Below are 18509 nucleotides of genomic sequence, written 5' to 3'. Positions count from 1 at the left end.
GACCCATTGTGAATTAACTCTTCTCAGATTAGCTAAGAACTGACAGAAGATAGGCCCCAGAATGTCATTAGTCGACTGCCTCTTTATCCTTCCAGGATTTTAAATGAAAGCGTCATGGAATGATTTCTGTGTCTCAAGGGCCATGTTGCCAGAGATAGGGAAAAAGTCTGGCTCAGTCTTCAGTTCATTGATTGGACCCCCAGGTAGAGTCCACTTATTCAGCCTCCATTTGGAGTGGCATTCTGCTCACACATTCAAACTCTGAGGTACAGGAACATCCCTGTGCCTGAGGCCTGCTCGAGAGGGAGTGTTCTCTACTGTTTACTCTAGTGGGTGGTGGCAACTTGGCGTTGGACAGAAAGATAACCTCTCGGGGCAAGGCCAAATCCTGAAAACGTTTTGTAGAAATTGTTATTCGATCGACCCCTGCCCCACCCCCCAGTTTTGTGGCATTAAGTGTCATTTAATCCTGGAATCAATCCCTTGACATGGGTGCCATTACTAGAACCAACTTAGAGACAAGGAAACTTCACATGGCTCATCAGTGGTACTGACGTCATTTGAACTCAAAGTTCTCTGACTCCAAGGGCTTTGCTCTTCACCCGCAATGATTGTGCCTAAGAATTAACTATGAATAAAGAGAAAATTTGCATGGTATGAATAAAGCACAAAATAGAATTACTACCTGGATAAATTCATTCTGAAAGTTCCTAAAATTCAATTCCACCTCATGGTAGAAGACTGTGCTCCACACTGAACAGATCTTTAAGTGAAGTGTATGTGTTAGTCAACAAGTAAAACTCACAACAATTCCAAGTTGTGTCTCACACACACACACACACACACACACACACACAGCCCTAAAGCTGTGAACCAAAGCTAACTGGTAGGTAGTTTGGATAATTCTAGAGTAAATTCATGTGTTTTGATCCTAGGGAAAGACTGGTTGGTAAACACTGGAAATCTTGCTCAGCACAGTGGTGTCCCTTGCCCTCTAAAACATTCCAGTTCAAAGTTAAAACCCTAAAGAAATGTACTTTGAACCAGTAAGAAGGGAATTCAAATCCTGGATGATTTCTACTTTAAGACTGCAAATGTTATCCCAACACAACAAAAATTCTAGCTAATAGTTCAGAATTATAATGCCTTGATCTAAAGGTATATTTTTCTATTTGATTTATATGGCATGCAACAAATAAATGACTTATTTCAAAAATACCATCACATTTGTTTAATGCTAGTAGTCCTGTTGAAGGAAAATGCATTTTTAGTGTGTGTGTATGTGTGGATGGCTATGTTGGGAGGGTTCTGCCCCAGGAGATTTGGCAACCATGATTGGACCTCTTGGATCCAAGGCAGCAAGTCTCTTCAGGCTCTTTCTGGAACAGCCTTTGCAAACTGTTTGAGCCAAGGGCTCGGTGAGGATCAAGCTTTCACTCGATGCCTGAGCCACCTCACCAGTGGAGAATCCCATTGCTAGTCATCTGGAATGAATAGAATCTGTAAGTCTCTAGTATACCAGTCTACACCAGAAACTCACAGGCTACACTCCTCACACTGTCCACTTTACAGTTGGCTGGGATAACCTCTTGCCTGCTTACCTATAAACACAAGAATCTTCTACAGGGGCAAGATTTTTATCTCAAGTTCAAATGTATTGTTGTGTTTTTTAGGGGGGTTTCTATTTTCCTAGACTTTTGTGAGCACTTAGTGCCAGATTCTGCCCTAGGAGCTTTACACATGTCGCTTCATCACTTCTTACCACAGTCCAAATCATTTCCCAGCAGATACAGTACAGACTCTAAGTCATTCTGTTGGCATTCACATACCAGCTCTATCACTTGCAAAGTGATAATCTGCTAAATCTCTCTGTCCCTCAGTTTCCTTATAAGTGAGGTAGCGATATTCTTAATATCTCATACAAATACTGTGAGGACTACGATGAGGTAATATATGTAAGAAGTTAAGCACACAGTAAGCGTTCAAAAAAGGTTAGCTCTTCTTGTCACCATTAAAGAGGATAACATTGAGGCTTTAAGGGGTTAACATGGCTTTCCTCAAAGTTTACAACTAGTAAGTCGAGAAGCCAGGATTTGGACCTAGGTCTTTTGACGCCAGAGACTGTCCACTTATTCACTGTGCTAGACAGCAGAAATCAGATTATTCAATCCATTAAAAATCTGTCATAAATTGAATGGATAAAAATGGGAATTCTGTGCCATTTATCTGACTTTTATTTATAAGACAATGTTTAACTTATGAAGTCTCCTTATTATATTCATTGTGTCTATACCTTTAACCCCAAGAAAAAGCTTGAAGCTTGTCATTCAAAGGATAGTATTTCTTTCTGTCCTTCAGACACCACACCCCCACTTCCAAATACACACACACACACACACACACACACACACACACACACACCTTTATAAAGAGAATATTCTAAACTGACTTTATAAAGCACAGTTCTGAAGGTGGCTGGACTTTTAACTTCAGTAACAATAGCCTTGTTAGAATAAAATTGTTAATAACATTGTGGTCTGATTCTTCTGAAGCATCTCTGGTCACTGTCTTCACAGTGGCTAAGCTACTATACATTCCCACCAGTCATCCACCAAGGAATCCAATTTTTTCACACCACTGCCAACATTTATTTTGTATTAATTTTTTGACATAACAGCCATGCTAACAGGTATGAAATGACATCTCACTGTGGGTGTCACTTGTTTTATGCTAATATTTGTAATTACTGTAAAAGTTAGTGTAAAAGATTGTTAATCTACTACTTTAATTAATATCAGATTTGTATATGTACATATACATCTGTGCATTTGTTCTTCTAGCTCCAGAATGTCAGATGGCTCCCTAAAACATGTAAACAATAAGATGAAGAATTTAAATAGCTTAAGTCATGGCACTGGGAATATAGAAGACTGTAAAAATTGAATTAAATTATTAAGTTATTCCATATGATGGAAACTCCAGGAAAAAAGGCTTTTTCTTGGCTCAGATATGTACTCTCTCTCTCTATATATATATATATATTTTTTTTTTTTTAAAGATATTTGATGTTACTGACACTAGCAGATTTCAGACTGAAGGTAAATAGTGTGTTTTTTAATGAAATAGTGTTGGATTTGGGCCTCCCCAGTGGCGCAGCGGTTGAGCACTGGGTTATGAAGCTGCCCGCAGCCTCTGCAGCACCAGTTCAATCCCCAGCTGCTCCCCGGCCACCGGAGGAGGGTCCCACATGGCGCGCAGACCTCTCCTGCCGCCCGCTGCTCCCCTCAGCAGTGTACTTCGGTCCTTCTGCCTGCTCTGCTCCCCGCTCTGGCTCTGGTGAATTCTCTCACCCTCCCGCGCTTCTGACTGTACCCAGTGCTTGTATAAATAAATAAACAAACAAACAAACAAATAAATAAAGTGATACCATTAAAAAAAAAGAAAGAAAGAAATAGTGTTGGATTTAGAATGACTCTCATTAACCATTCGGAAGCTTTTTTTGTGTAAAATAGTGACTTCAAAGTACAATGTAGAAAAATCAGTCAATTCCACATATCTCAGTAATGTGCTAAGGTCTATTCCTCTGGAATTTAGTCAATGTTTGAAATTTGTTTCAGTGAAACTAGGAACAAATGTATAATTTTCAACTTTATGTTGGAAAAAAACTTCATAGCTGGATATATTGTCAACCAGTTTTCAAGAACATGAAAAGAAAAAAAAAAAGAAATAGAAGCTGTGTCAAACAGATGTTTTTAAACAATTGAGAAAATGTCAAAATTACTGTAAAAATGTTGGTCTGAAGTTTTACCTAGAAGTTTGAAGTAACAGATAATAATAACTGACGTATTTCTCCAGCATTTCTAATATTCTGGGCACAGTTCTAAGTAGCTTTGTATATAATAACTCACTCCTCTAAACTTAATAAAGTTAATCCTATCACTATCGTCCCCATGTCAAATAGGGAAACTGAGGCACAGAACAGCTAAGGAGCCTTGCTCCTGGCCATACAACTAGGAAGTGTTAAGAGCTAGAATTCACACTCAACATGCAGCCTGGCTTCAGAGACCCAGCCCAGCCACTAAACTGTACTGTCTAGGCAAGTACTGGCCTGGCTACCTGGCATATAAATATCTCAGATTTCTGTTGTGCTATAATTTGTTGTTGTTGTTGTTTCTTTAGATGTTCAAACTCACCTTACTCATCCTTGACATTTCCCATAATTCATCACTTTACTAGAACCTGGAATGTCTTTTATTTTTTTAATTTACCACTATGAAACTCTAAGTTCTAGCTCAATAATGAACTCTTATGCAGCCATTAAAAATTATACTTTTACAAAGAATTAGAAGAACATGAGGGAATACTTGTAAAATGAAGTGAAATAGCAGTAAACAGGAACCTTTCATTGAGGCTGCCATTGGGTGGGAGAATCAAATTATTCTTACTTATTTGCTTTCCTTAATTTTCCATAAGATTTATTTATTTCATTTTTTAGAAGGCCAATCAGAGCCTTTCTTTCCAAAAAAAAAAAAAATACTGCAGCCCCCAGTATTACACTGATTATATAATTTATTTCACAGTCCTGAGCTCTATGAAGAAAGATGGCAACATTTAAACCTACACTGTCATGTGACTCTTAATTTTAATTCATTTAAATTCATTTAAATTAAGTTTTAATTCATTTTAATTAAATTAAGTGAAAGAATCCATTATCCGTGGCAATAGCCCCATTTCATGTACTCAGTAGCCACCTGTAGCTAGTGATAGCTTTTCCGTCATCCCAAAAAGTTCTATTGCACAGTACTGGTTTAGAAGAAAGAACACAGAATCTGGAGCCAGATAATTTGGAATCAGGTGCTGATAAGAGCTGGTACTTGCAGTGTGAAATGTTTCCCATAAATAAATCAGGAGTAATGATAATATCACTTACCATGTTAAGGAGATTAAGAAGATCAAATAAGATGGTGCATGTGACAGTTCTCTGAAAATTATAGTGTGGTTTACCAGATAGTTGCTGCCTTAGATGTCTCCCAGTTTGAACCTAATCTAGGTCTTTGTGGACCCATTCCAAACCCATAAATAGGTCATATCAAGAATTTTGCCAGAATGACACCATTAAAAATCAGACTTACCGGATCACCTATGCCCAATTCTTAGTATTGTGGCTGCTCCATGTCTTGTAAAAAGTTTCAGCACACAGCCCAACATCTGCCTGCAGAGTGACACCATTGTTCCTTAACAATGTGAATCTATTTCTCTTTCCATTCTTAAATGAAAAACACTCTCAACAAACTTAGTCTGCCATAGAAATAAATAAATGAGGTATAATACTATAACTAACAGGAGCCCAACTTGAACTAACAGTGCAAGAATTTATTTCGGGGGCTGCAAAAACGAGAGGTTTTCACCAACAATTGCAGCAGTTTCTCTGCGCTTCAAAGCCGTTGGTCTACTGATTAAGGGAAGTGCTTGTTCACTTTGATTTTTTTTTTTCCCCTCCGAGTCACTTCTGGTTTTTCCTGCAAAACAACTTGTCTTTTTTAGCCGGATTTAGAACACTGTTGCATTTCCAATGAGATGTCTCCATCTTTGTAATTAATCACCCGAGGAGTCTTGATTTAAAAAAAAAAAAGGCAGCCAAGTTCCTGCTCCATCAGGCCGATGCCACCCTCACCCTTGCTTCTGCCTCCCCTAGGTTTCCGCCAGCCGTGGATGCCTTTGACATTATGACCGCAGAGGATTCCACCGCAGCCATGAGCAGCGACTCGCCCGCAGCGTCCACGGCCAAGGTGCCCGAGGGCGTGGCCGGCGCGCCCAACGAGGCGGCCCTGCTGGCGCTGATGGAGCGCACGGGCTACAGCATGGTGCAGGAGAACGGGCAGCGCAAGTACGGCGGGCCACCCCCCGGCTGGGAGGGCGCACACCCGCAGCGCGGCTGCGAGGTCTTCGTGGGCAAGATCCCGCGCGACGTGTACGAGGACGAGCTGGTGCCCGTGTTCGAGACCGTGGGCCGCATCTACGAGCTGCGCCTCATGATGGACTTCGACGGCAAGAACCGCGGCTACGCCTTCGTCATGTACTGCCACAAGACCGAGGCCAAGCGCGCGGTGCGCGAGCTCAACAACTACGAGATCCGCCCGGGGCGCCTGCTGGGCGTGTGCTGCAGCGTGGACAACTGCCGCCTCTTCATCGGGGGCATCCCCAAGATGAAGAAGCGCGAGGAGATCCTGGAGGAGATCTCCAAGGTCACCGAGGGCGTGCTCGACGTGATCGTGTACGCCAGCGCGGCCGACAAGATGAAGAACCGCGGCTTCGCCTTCGTGGAGTACGAGAGCCACCGCGCAGCGGCCATGGCGCGCCGCAAGCTCATGCCCGGCCGCATCCAGCTGTGGGGCCACCAGATCGCCGTGGACTGGGCGGAACCGGAGATCGACGTGGACGAGGATGTCATGGAGACGGTGAAGATCCTCTACGTGCGCAATCTCATGATCGAGACCACCGAGGACACCATCAAAAAGAGCTTTGGCCAGTTCAACCCCGGCTGCGTGGAGCGCGTCAAGAAGATCCGCGACTATGCGTTCGTGCACTTCGCCAGCCGCGAGGATGCCGTGCATGCCATGAACAACCTCAACGGCACGGAGCTGGAGGGCTCGTGCCTGGAGGTGACGCTGGCCAAGCCTGTGGACAAGGAGCAGTACTCGCGCTACCAGAAGGCGGCCAAGGGCGGAGCCGCTGCAGAGGCGGTGGTGCAGCCTCCCAGCTATGTGTATTCCTGCGACCCCTACACGCTGGCCTACTACGGGTACCCCTACAACGCGCTCATCGGGCCCAACAGAGACTACTTCGTGAAAGGTTAGTGGGGGGCTGTTCTGCTGGGTAGAACCCCCAAGAACCATGTCCACTTAGCAGGGGGTGGCATGAACATTGTGACTATCATGTTTAGAGCTGGTGGGCTCCACCGCTGCTCCTTCCCCTTCTACACCCCCACCCCATTTGTGTGCCTGTTCTGGGTTCTGTTCTTTCCTGGCTTCTAAGACAATCTGTCGCACTGAGAGAAATGCAGATGGTTTGTAGCATTGGGGTGACTGGTGAAACTAGGCCCGACTAGGGTTAGTTCACCAGTCTGTAGCTACGTTGATTCTTTATGATGTTGGGGAGTAGGAGGCACAGTTTAGTTTTGTCTTTTTGTTATGTTTTTTTTTTTTTGGGGGGGGGGTGTTTGTTTGCATCATTGGCTAGGGTATACTGAGAGCAAGCTTTAGCCAAGGAAACAAAATACCTACCGTCTGTGTCCTACACTCACATGAATTGACTCTGTGACTTCAGTCAGTCCCTAGAACCTCCCTAGAACCTGTTTTCTCACGCATGAAATGAGGAAGGTGAACCAGCACATCCCCTTCCAGATCTAACTTCTTTACAGTCTATTAATGTTTCTTCTTTATGGAAGTTGCATTTGCCATTCTAGGAACTCCCCCTCAAAGTCCATCTCATGCATTAAGCAGACATAAGCTGTGAGTCTCAGCTGGAGTAGAGTGTTTGAAGGAGCTTTCCAGCTCATTGAAGAGTTGCATTAGACTCGACAGACACCAAAGTGCCAAGAATCTTGAGTTTAGATCTGCCTTCTGCACTTTACTGTTGGTTGCTCATCATTTTCTGTATTGTTATTATAAGCAGGCAGCATAAGAGGCCGGGGTCGAGGTGCTGCTGGCAACAGAGCCCCAGGGCCCAGGGGTTCCTACCTCGGGGGATATTCCGCTGGCCGTGGTATATATAGCCGATATCATGAAGGGAAAGGAAAGCAGCAAGAAAAAGGATATGAACTTGTACCGAATCTGGAAATCTCTGCTGTCAATCCAGTTGCCATTAAGCCTGGTACAGGTCAGTATAAACCAGCGTGAGAAGCATCCATTCAGCCTAACCCACAACCCTGGCCCTGAAGTGACCCCAAACCTTCCTCAGACTCTTTCTGCACATGGGTTCCTCTTCTCACAGGCAGCGAGAGTTTAGGCAAAGAATGTGGCCTCCTGGGCCTTATTTGGAACTAAAGGGGACAGGACGGTCTAGCTCTGAACATGTCTGAGTCAGACTTTCCAGTAGTGGGGTTTTTTTAATGGTTCTCTCCTGTTAATAGGCTTTTTTTTTTTTTTTTTTTTCAGTCTGTGACCAGGTAGGCAGAGTTGTGGGGAGAGAGATACAGATGGAAGAATGAGACTCTTCTGTATCTTTTACTAGCTAGAAACTGTCTTGTCTTAAGTATATTTCTATCCACCAGAAGCCAGAGGATACAGCTTATTGCCAATTCTGAGAGTTATTGGGAATGGTAGAAAATTGTCCTTCAAGAGCAAATAACAAACACTACATGCATGTCCTTTGCCATTGTCTTAACAAAACCAGAGTATCTGGGAACAAGGCAGTCGTAAAAGTTTTGTAGCTGCTAATTCCCCAGATTTTAATTTCCAGCATTCATTTCCTCCTCTTGCTGGATCAGTAATTGAGGATGGGACATTTAAGTAATTCAAGCCAGGGACCTTGAACTTTGCTTTCAACCCCAGGCCCCACAAACCAGTTTGCCAACGTTGTTTGTGCCCATTGGTCTCCTAATGTGAAACAGGTCTCCTTTCTGATCCTAACCTACAAGGAACTTTCTTTAACTCCATTGTGTACAGCACAGACTCTCAGCACACACCACACAAGCATCCGAACACATGAAGACTCAGTGGTGCATAATTGGAATGAGTCTCTTCTCCACACCTTTTCCTGGTCTCACAGAGATTGCACTGAAGGGCTCCTTGAGAGCAGGCTTACTACCAACCTCAGCTGTTCTGAATTGTCTTCTGGTTGAGGATTATGTTCTCCTTTAACGAGCTAAAAAGGAGATAAAAGGTCTGCATTGGGGACATAAGTTTGCATTGGCCATATAGGACTTCAAAGCATTTTCCCCATTGAGCTTCCTTGTAAAATAATTCACTGTTTTTTGGGTTTTGGGGTACTTTTGGCCTGTGAAAAAATTCTACCTTTTCTGCAGTTAAATAACTTCTCAGACTGATTTCCTTATACATGCCATTGGTGCTCTAAGCGATGTAAAACTGATCTCCTATCTATTATCCCTAAAACAGAGTTTAGGGATGTAGGTGTTGTCACTTCTACTTGTTGAGAAAGTGACTCCAGTTGGCAAGTTGCAGTAACTTAAGATCTAATTAGAGAAAAGAGCTCAGCCTATGAGTGTGTATTTGTGTCCTGAGACATAAAGTAGAAATTCTTATGGGCTGGTAGCCAGGACAGTTCTAAATTAATGGGTATTACTCCAACATAGCTAAAACTCACAACCCTCTCTGGACACTATCCCCTGGGCCTCCATTTCTGAGTCATCCAGAAAATTAGAATTGGGTGTTTTAGGATAAACTCGGGGCAGTGGTGAAGCATCTGAGCACAAGACCATATGGTGGAAAAGGCAAAGATTTGAAGAGGATGTAGTTTATTGAATGACCATACCAGGGCTTAACGTAGTCATTTGTCTCTATTATCAGGTCCATATTTACTGGAATAAATACAACTACAGTTGGAGAAAAAAATTAATAAAAGGGTACTTAGTGTATGTGTTTCATTTTCATGCTTTTCAGAACACACTGCACACATACCAGCTCCTCCAAGTCAGGAACAGTATTTTTTCCTTTTTATCTCTTTTTATCATACATTGACTTTCAGTAACTGCTATCTGTTTGAATCTTTGGTCAAATTGTGTCCTTTGGACTTGGCTCACAAACACATCTTTAGATTGGCAGGTCATTAAAAAGCCACTCTACTGCTTCCGTACTGTCAGTAGACATTTAAAAATTAGGAAGTTTTCCTTTTTTTCATATGCAGTTTTCTTTGAAGAGGTAATGTTGAAATCTGAAATGCATCTTAGGTTGATATATACAGTCCTCTGAGTTCTCAGCATAAAATCCTCAACAGGGCCTCCCCAGTCGCGCAGTGGTTGAGCACTGGGCTGCGAAGCTGCCTGTAGCCTCTGCAGCGCCGGTTCAATCCCCGGCCACCAGGCGAGGGTCCCGCATGGCGCGCAGACCTCTCCTGCCGCCCGCTGCTCCCCTCAGCAGTGTATTTCATCACTCTGCCTGTTCTGCTCTCCCCTCTGGCTCTGGTGGATTCTCTCATCCTCCCGCACTTCTGACTGTACCCAGTGCTTGTATAAATAAATAATAAATAAATCTTTAAAAAAAAAAAAAAAAAAAACCCTCAACAGAACCTGCTTATAATGTGGTGAAAGTAAAAAGGGCAGTGGGTCTGGCAGTGGGTGAGGTGGTGTTAGGAACAGACAGGCCCATGCTCACACTTGTTGCACCTCAAGCCTCTGATCCCACTTCTTATTCTGAGCTTGTTTATTGAGTTAACAGGCCCTTTCTTGCTCACAGGACATCACGAATAAGATTCAAAAGGCAATTTTCTGTAGCAGCAGCAGGAAATGTTGGTGCAGAAACCTGATTCTAGACCTTCCATCCATGACAATCCATTTGGTTACTGATGAAAGACAAGCTGGAGGGGAGCTGTACTTGCCACCTCCCCTCACTACTTCCTAGGAGGCACCCTGTTCCTGGGCTATGAGAACATTAGTCAGCAGGGAGAGTGGCTGCTAACCTTGGCTTTTTAAATCTCACAAAGACAGTGATGGACCCTCCTCAGTACTTCAGGTGGTTGATCTGTTTCCCTCCTTCTTCTTTTGCAGTGGCTATCCCTGCTATTGGGGCCCAGTATTCCATGTTTCAGGCAGCTCCAGCTCCTAAAATGATTGAAGATGGCAAAATCCACACAATGGAGCACATGATCAGCCCGATCGCGGTGCAGCCAGACCCAGCCAGCGCTGCCGCCGCCGCTGTCATTCCCGCTGTGTCTACACCACCACCTTTCCAGGTAGGGTTGTCGCCACAGATTATCATTCATGTGTGACAGACATTTCTTTTTCATTTAGTCATTAGTATTCAGCAGGAGAAGTTCCTGTGTGTCTTACCTCTCTTGGGTTTGGGTGGCAGAAAACATTTTAATACAATGTATGACCAGGCAGAAAAATTTTAAATCATAATTATACTACCCTAATATTATCACTGTATTAAAGGTGGGAAGCAGGATTCAAAAATGACATGTAATTCTCACAGTGTCATAATATTGCACATACTGGTTTTTGTGGGGTGTTCTTTTTTTTTTTTTTTTTTTAATGACACTGGGTAATTTTTAACTCATGGCCCTATAGTTAAGGAGCTAATACACAAAGTCCAGGGAGATAGTTCACATTCTCACATTCCAGATTGCAGCTCACTGAACATTTTGTTTTAAAGTCCCCTCAAATATATGCATGTCGTATGTAGGTATGCACATATGTCAGTTCTTGTAGAAATAGAGAAATACCTATGGAAATGAAGATATATGAAACTTTACAAAATTCATCTTTAAACCTCTCCTCCAGCCTAACCCTTATCTCCTCCCAATCCAATCATCCCATCCCTTCCCCACCTTCTCACCAGGAGCTCTTATCTGTGGTTTCTGCAGTTCACTTCTTCCACAGTCTCCTATCCACCTTGCCCTGGGAATTACCTCTTCTTCTCACTGCCTTCACTATCAGTTGGCATGTGAGTGCCGATACACTGTTTCCCCCAGTAAAATGACCCCTCCAGATCAAGAGGTGGGTCTTAAATTTCTTTGTATCATCAGTGTACAGCACATAGTGATATGTGACATGAGTGACATGTCATCCATCCAGACAGGAAAAAAATCTGGGTAAAACTCTTTTTTGTGACACAATGAATCTCAAATACCTTATTGATCAACTGGCACAGATACTCAGACCTGGGCAGGGGGCGGGAGTGTCTCATCTAATTAGATAAGGTGGTAGGGGGGAGAGGGGAAATAGGCAGAAATTCTTAGACTCAAACCCCAAAGATTCCAATTCAAAAGAACTGGACTGGGGTTCTAGAATCCTTATTTTGTACAATCTCCGCAGTGATGCTGAAACAGAGCCAGACTTATAAACCACTGCATTAAGATGCAGCTTCCTTGCTCTTGCCCACTCCAGCACCAGTCTTGACTGCCTTTTTCAGAAAGGGTCAGACTAGTTGACATTTTTTTTGTCTGTTGATATGTCATTAAGTACTCTTTAACTCCCAACTTTCCACAGCCAAATAAAGGAATAGCGTGTAAGTGATTCACAGTGTAGAATGACAACTAAGTGTGGTTATTACTTGTGGACTGACTGTAAATATCTACAATAACCTACAAATAATACATGGTGGAATTCTTGTAATAATTTCTAAGTTCTCTTTATTAAAAAACTCCTGAACTTTGGTCTTTTGTGTGTAATGTTATAACTCCAGGCCCAAATTCCAGGCCTTAAGATCTTATTCTAGATCTCAGGAAGTTACCTTACTTAATCTGTACTGCATGTTGCCGTCATTGTCCTTATGCTCAGTCTTTGCTTATGAATTTGTTCCATGTATAATTGTTGTCGGTTGATTCTTGTGGAGATTTTTCTCTCCTTCAATATTCTTCAGAATGCCTGGAGCTACTTAGTGCCCCTGGTGCTCTCCTTCTGTGTCTGACCTTGAGATACCTTCTACCTGGTTTCTCTGACATGATTAGTCCTCTGCCTCCTTTGTATTCTCTGCCACATTGCAGAGAATACATAAACACCATTGCTTGGTGAATAGAGCACCTTTCTAACTGGAGTCACACCAGAAACATGTCCCATCATGGCTTCTAGAAACTTCCTCTGGAATACTTTGGGTCATCCTCCCTTGTCTTTTAGGTGCTGCTCAAGGGTGTCCCTGTGTAGTCATTTTATACTCCAAATTTCATATAACCTTTACAAGTAATAAAAAATATACATTTACAGATATAAACTTAAAATCACTTCTTCAAATTAATTTCTCAGTGTGTTCTCAAGCCTCACAACAAATCTGCAATATAGAGAAAGGATAACCACTCCTTGTTGAGACTTTGAAAATGTTCCTTTGAACATAATTTTGTGATTGTGCTTTGCAGATTTCATAATGGAATAACTAAGTTCTTTATAAAAACCCAGGAATAAAAATATAAATCTAATTTCATATGTTCTGAATTATATTTTGAAGATGTATTTAAGACTTAGAGAGTGTGGCAGCATTTACTACAGGGCTATGTTTTATGGAACGTAGCTGCACCAGATATTTTGTTAAGCACTTTTTCTTTTAACAAAAATCCCCTTTTCCATAAAATGACTCTCAAACCCAGCCCCCACTGCACCCCTATTTGTTTTGAATAATCTGTTCCTCTTTCAAGAGGAGGGAAAGAAGTAACAGGGACATTTACCAAGCCAGCCATGGCATCCACAGTAAGGCAAATGTCTACATTTCTGAGAAGCGTGGTCTATAGCAACAACTATTTGATTTCACAGCTTAAGAAACTGCCTCTTTAGAGATCTATATACTTTGTTCCATAACATTGTCATAGTCTATGTGCTCCATTTTTGAAACATGTTCCTTCAGGTAAGTATAAATTGAGCATCTGGCATGTATTTTAGGAAAAATATTCATGTTTAATTACAGCGAAATCTACTGAGCAAAGGGTAGATTCCTAACTCCTTTCTCTATGCTGAGTGAAGCAGTGGGTGAAAGATTCTGAAGTATCTAAACTTTGAATTCCTCCCACTTTTACCAGTAGAATTTGAACGAGCCTTGAGGATGCAACTCCCCCTTCCCTTACTGACTCTTACAATGATTGTTTAACCCTCTGCTCCCTGCCCTGCATATGCAAACCTTTGCTTTTACTTCTGCTCCCCCCATCTCCTAGGAGTTGAATGAATGAATGACCAAGTCAGATAGATATCTGCACACTCTCAGTAAGGGCTCTTTTTCTCTCTCCTCCGCAGGGCCGCCCCATCACTCCTGTGTACACAGTGGCTCCAAACGTTCAGAGAATTCCCACTGCCGGGATCTATGGGGCCAGTTACGTTCCATTTGCTGCTCCGGCCACAGCCACGATTGCCACACTACAGAAGAACGCCGCAGCCGCTGCCGCCGTTTATGGAGGCTACGCAGGCTACATACCTCAGGCCTTCCCTGCTGCTACTATTCAGGTCCCCATTCACGATGTCTACCAGACATACTGAGACTGGTGACGAGACCCAAAACCACTGAAGGAACACTTTACTATTTATGAAGAAAGAACATGTTGAATTATCACACAGATAAAACCTGAAAGTGAAGAATGTTATCAAATATCATGCTGAAATATTTTATATACATGAAGTTTTCACTAGTTTTTTAAGACTTTTCAACTTAGCAGGCCTGTGTTCATACATTTCTAAGAGACTTATAATGGTTCGTGCCTTAATACCATCTCTTAAAAATTTGTATGCTGTAGTACATTTGTATAGAGGTTTTATGTTTTTTTTTTTATTTTTAAGGATATATTTTCAGTATGAAGGTTATTTTCTTAACTTCTGCACTCCAGAGATTTCTATTTTGTAGTACCTTCAATAATATATCAACTATATGTTAAAAAGCACACTTGAGCAGCTAGGGAACTATTTTGAGAAATATAGTCAATATTTAAAGATACAAACAATAGTGCTTTAAAAATACTACAGAAAAGGTTATTTTAAAATTTATACTGGAAAGTGCAATTTGAAAATGAGTAAAACCTCTATTTCTGTTGGCATTAAGGGTTAACGATGTTCTCGTGTGTTATTCATGCTGGGTCTATTCTTTAAAAGAAAGTGAACACTCAGTCGCTCCTTAAGCCAACACTGAAAAGACTTGTCACATTTCTGAGTCCAGACACTGGAAAGCTCTAATCTGCCACCATCACCCTGGACCCCTTCTTATCCCCTCCTTCTATCCCCAATCCCATCTTCCAGGTTGGCAAGTCGAAGATATGAATTATTCTAGTAGAGAAAACATTGATGGCTTTTTTTTTTTACTTCTTCCTGGGTTTTTGTTGGGGTTTTTTTTTTTTTGTTGCATTGTGGTTTTTTGTTTGTTTGTTTTGGTTGGGGAGGTATTTTTAATAGCAGAGTATGAGTAAGCACAAGATTTTTAATAGTTTTCATAAGGTATCTTTGCATAGCTATTTAATTGTCCAATATAAAAAACCTTAAGTCCTTTTGAATGCTTTTATTTTATTTGTTTTTGAAGTATGAGTTTGTAGAGACAAGAGAATGTTATTTTAGACAAGACCCCCAAAGATTCTTGTCACAGAAAGTTATGCTTCTGGTTGCTTCATCATGTTTCTTTTAAGAATGTCTGGTTGCTAAGGGTGTTGGAAATACTGTTTTTCAAATAGGACTTTTCCTCCATTGCTGTGCACATGGCAGGTAAATGGAATTGGGGTGTGCACACCCAGGAGAAGGTAGAGAGGACACCCCCCACCCCAGGATTTAAGAAATAGTTTGTAAATATCTCCTACTGCTCCTTTTTAGTTATTTTATGTTGCGGAAGTTCGTGGTATCTAGTTTAATGCAAAATGAAACCATTTTATTTCAATGTTATTAAAGAAGTTTGTTTTATTAGGAAGTAAATATATTGTTGCAGTGTTTTGTGCCTGTTTAAAGGCTGTTGTTTAGCAGAGTGAATGTAAAATACAGTAAAATGTTAAGATTGTAATCTACTTTATGAATTACATCAACTTGGAATTTTTTTTAAAGATTCTATCGAGGAAGTGAGGTGTGCAATAAGTAGCAATAACACAGTTGTGTTTTTATGTCATATTAGAGATCCATAAAATCTTTCCACACTCAATTTTTGCTGAAGGCTGAGTTCTTGTTCTTGGGTGAATAATAGGATCTGGCCTTCAGCAAATATTTTAGTTTTGTTTTAAAATAAGAGATTCCCAAGTGCCCTTCCCCCCACTTCCCCTATCTTAAGGCAAGATGATTTTTTTTTATATATATAAGCAATATTTATTTAACTATTCTGTAAAATTATTGAGTGCCTGCTAAGGCCTTTAAACATTCCTTTCCAGCATTCTTAAATGACATAAAGTAATTGTGCAATGTTCCTGATGATGTACCCAACAAGCTGCATCTAAACCCTGTTGGAATAAGTTATCCAACAAAATGCAGTTCGGATCAGAACCTCATCCTTTGACCCTGTGTGAAAGAAGAAGTATCCTTCCCCCGAGGGATGGTCACAGAGGTTTGCTGGATGAGACTGTGACCCAGTAGACTTACTGTATTTTACATGTGCCTGTAAATTATTTGCCAAAAGGAAAAAAAGTTAAGAAAAAGGAAAAGAGAATTATTTTAACATGGCAGCCACCAAACTACCTTAAAAACAAATGTGGTGACATAGTCAGCTAAGTGTCAGTGAGCCTCCTGTCTGTGTTCTGTTCCTGTTGTTTCGAAACCATTTCACATACACTACTGAGGTAAGTTTATAACTTGAAATGTGAACTTTTTTTTTTTTTAGGGTTAAGAACAAACTATAAATGTAAAAAAAAAGTTTTAGCATTCTGTTTTCAAACATGCTCATAGTTTAGTTATCTTTAGCTGCTTCATATTGGAAAAGCTTTTAAATTTAATTAGATCTTGCTCCACTTACAGTACATTCTTGGGATGTATGTAGTAAATAAAGCTTTCTTTAAAACAATTTCAGTCCCTTGTTTTCTATTTTTTTAAGTTTATTTATTTATGCATACAAGAACTGGGGTACAGGCCAGAGGTGTGGGAGGTGAGAGGACTCACCAGAGACAGAGCAGGGAAACAGAACAGGCTGACTGATGGAAATACACTGCTGAGGGGAGCAGTGGGTGAGTCAGGAGAGGTCTGCTGCGCCATGTGGGCTGCTCCCCCGCCAGGGATCGAACTCAGACTGTGGTGGCTGTGGACAGCCTCAGAGGGCAGCTTCATAAGACAGCTTCACAGGTTGCATCTTAACCCCCTGAGTCACCAGGGAGGCCCTCAATCCCTTGTTTTGAATTGTGTTTTTTATTTTTTCCTCTCAAATCAGAAAACCTTTATAGCAAAGGAGGAATTGACTGATTCAATGTTTTCAACTGGAGAAATCAAGTTAGTGCCATTATCTTTGAGTTGTATTGACCACTGAAAATGATGGGTGTGGAGCACATAGTAAAAATTGAATATGATCAATATTAGCAATATGATCCAACTTAAGTTCAGATGGTAGAAAGTTTGGACGCTCAAAGTACTATTTGGACACTCAAAGTACAATTATTGAGTTGTACTCAAAGTACAACTCGAATGGGATTAGGATGTGGCAAGACCTGTCACTGCTCGCACCTGAGTTTGTGATTCAGAACCCTAAATGAAGGCAGTTGGTAGGATATTAAGTTGTTTGGTGATTTCCTGAAAGTGCTGGGGTGAATCGAATGTCAGTCACTATCAGAAACCGAAGTCTTCTGGTTCTCCTTTTCATAGTGTCCAACAAGGCTTACAGAACACTTCCTTCCCTTTTCTGTCGAGAGCTTTTCTAATTTGAGACAGAATCCATCAGCAAGGCCAATACATGATTCAAGGGAAAGTGGTAGGTTGTCAATGGAATTACTTCTAAAAGTTGCCCCACTTGCCTTTGCATTGATTAAAATAAAGAATTGTAACTTCTGGGTCTTGAGCAGCCTGGGTTATGGCCTCCTAGCCCACATTTCATGGAATTCTAACTTCCTGCTTCCTCTTAGAAAGATAAAGGCCTTTTCAGAGAGAGAAGGGACCAGGAAACTTTCCAAGATAACCTATCATTAGGCAATATTTTCTGCGACAACAAGATCTGCTGATTCCTTCTTGTTCTAGGAGAAAATTAGACACCCCTTTAGTTGTAGAATCACAGAGTTTGATTTTGTTAGAGAAAAAAAATAGCAATCACATACAATGTATATTATACCTCTACCAGGCCTAGCTTTGTTCTAGGGGTTGCAACAGCTTCAGCACAAAATTGGTTGGGGATCAAAGATAAAGGCTATGACTAGGCTCTTCGTGGCTGTTTGGTCTTCATAATCTCAGGTGGACTGCACAATAACTCAATAAAGTAGGTAGGGCAGATCTATGAGTGGCCTAGGTCACAGCTAGTAAGAATCAAGACAGAAGTCTGCTCTCAGACTCCAACTCCCAGACCCTTTCTAAAAGCACACTGACCCTGGAAGTAGATAAAACTAGTCATGCCAACAACTTGCTTCAGAGTCTAGAGAAATAAAAAAGCTTTTAAATGAAGTGGGGTACGTGATCCTTTACAATAAATGTATACTATCTCAATGATCATAAAGTCTAGAATCTTTTGGGTGATCAGCCTTTATATCAGAGTTGAACTTTAAAAACAAACAAACATGAAACGTGATGTTTTGGCATGAATCTTTTGATGAAATGACATTTTGACACCATGACAATATATTATTGGATAGGATGACATAGATGTTCTTACCTTATCCTTGTCCTACCCCTCCCTTGGTACATTCTGCATGACTGAGCACCAAAAGTCAAGGGCAGGTTAGGATTAAATACAGAATGAGACTCAGAAGATGGCCACAAATTGTTT

At 41.4% G+C, this 18509-nt stretch overlaps 1 protein-coding gene across 9 annotated transcripts in view; it reads left to right on the top strand.

The window, feature by feature from the left end:
* Positions 1–16605, top strand: part of RBM47 (RNA binding motif protein 47) — a 148073-nt gene extending 131468 nt beyond the window's left edge. For 8 of the 9 annotated variants that reach the window (XM_037530603.2, XM_054688327.1, XM_054688326.1 and 5 more), the window contains 4 exons: positions 5696–6852; positions 7672–7878; positions 10724–10908; positions 13895–16605. In XM_037530603.2, coding sequence (XP_037386500.1) covers positions 5727–6852; positions 7672–7878; positions 10724–10908; positions 13895–14134 — 1758 coding nt within the window. In that variant the 5' untranslated portion in view covers positions 5696–5726 and the 3' untranslated portion in view covers positions 14135–16605. The remainder of the gene's footprint in view (positions 1–5695; positions 6853–7671; positions 7879–10723; positions 10909–13894) is intronic. The other variant, XM_037530606.2, reaches the window with a different exon arrangement.
* Positions 16606–18509: the final 1904 nt, after the last annotated feature.

This window comes from Talpa occidentalis, unplaced genomic scaffold (assembly GCF_014898055.3).
Source record: "Talpa occidentalis isolate TD23 unplaced genomic scaffold, MPIMG_talOcc4v2.1 talOcc4.6, whole genome shotgun sequence".
Classification (NCBI taxonomy): domain Eukaryota; kingdom Metazoa; phylum Chordata; class Mammalia; order Eulipotyphla; family Talpidae; genus Talpa; species Talpa occidentalis.
Note: the sequence above shows the minus strand (reverse complement) of the source record. Positions and strands in the feature narration are given on the sequence as shown.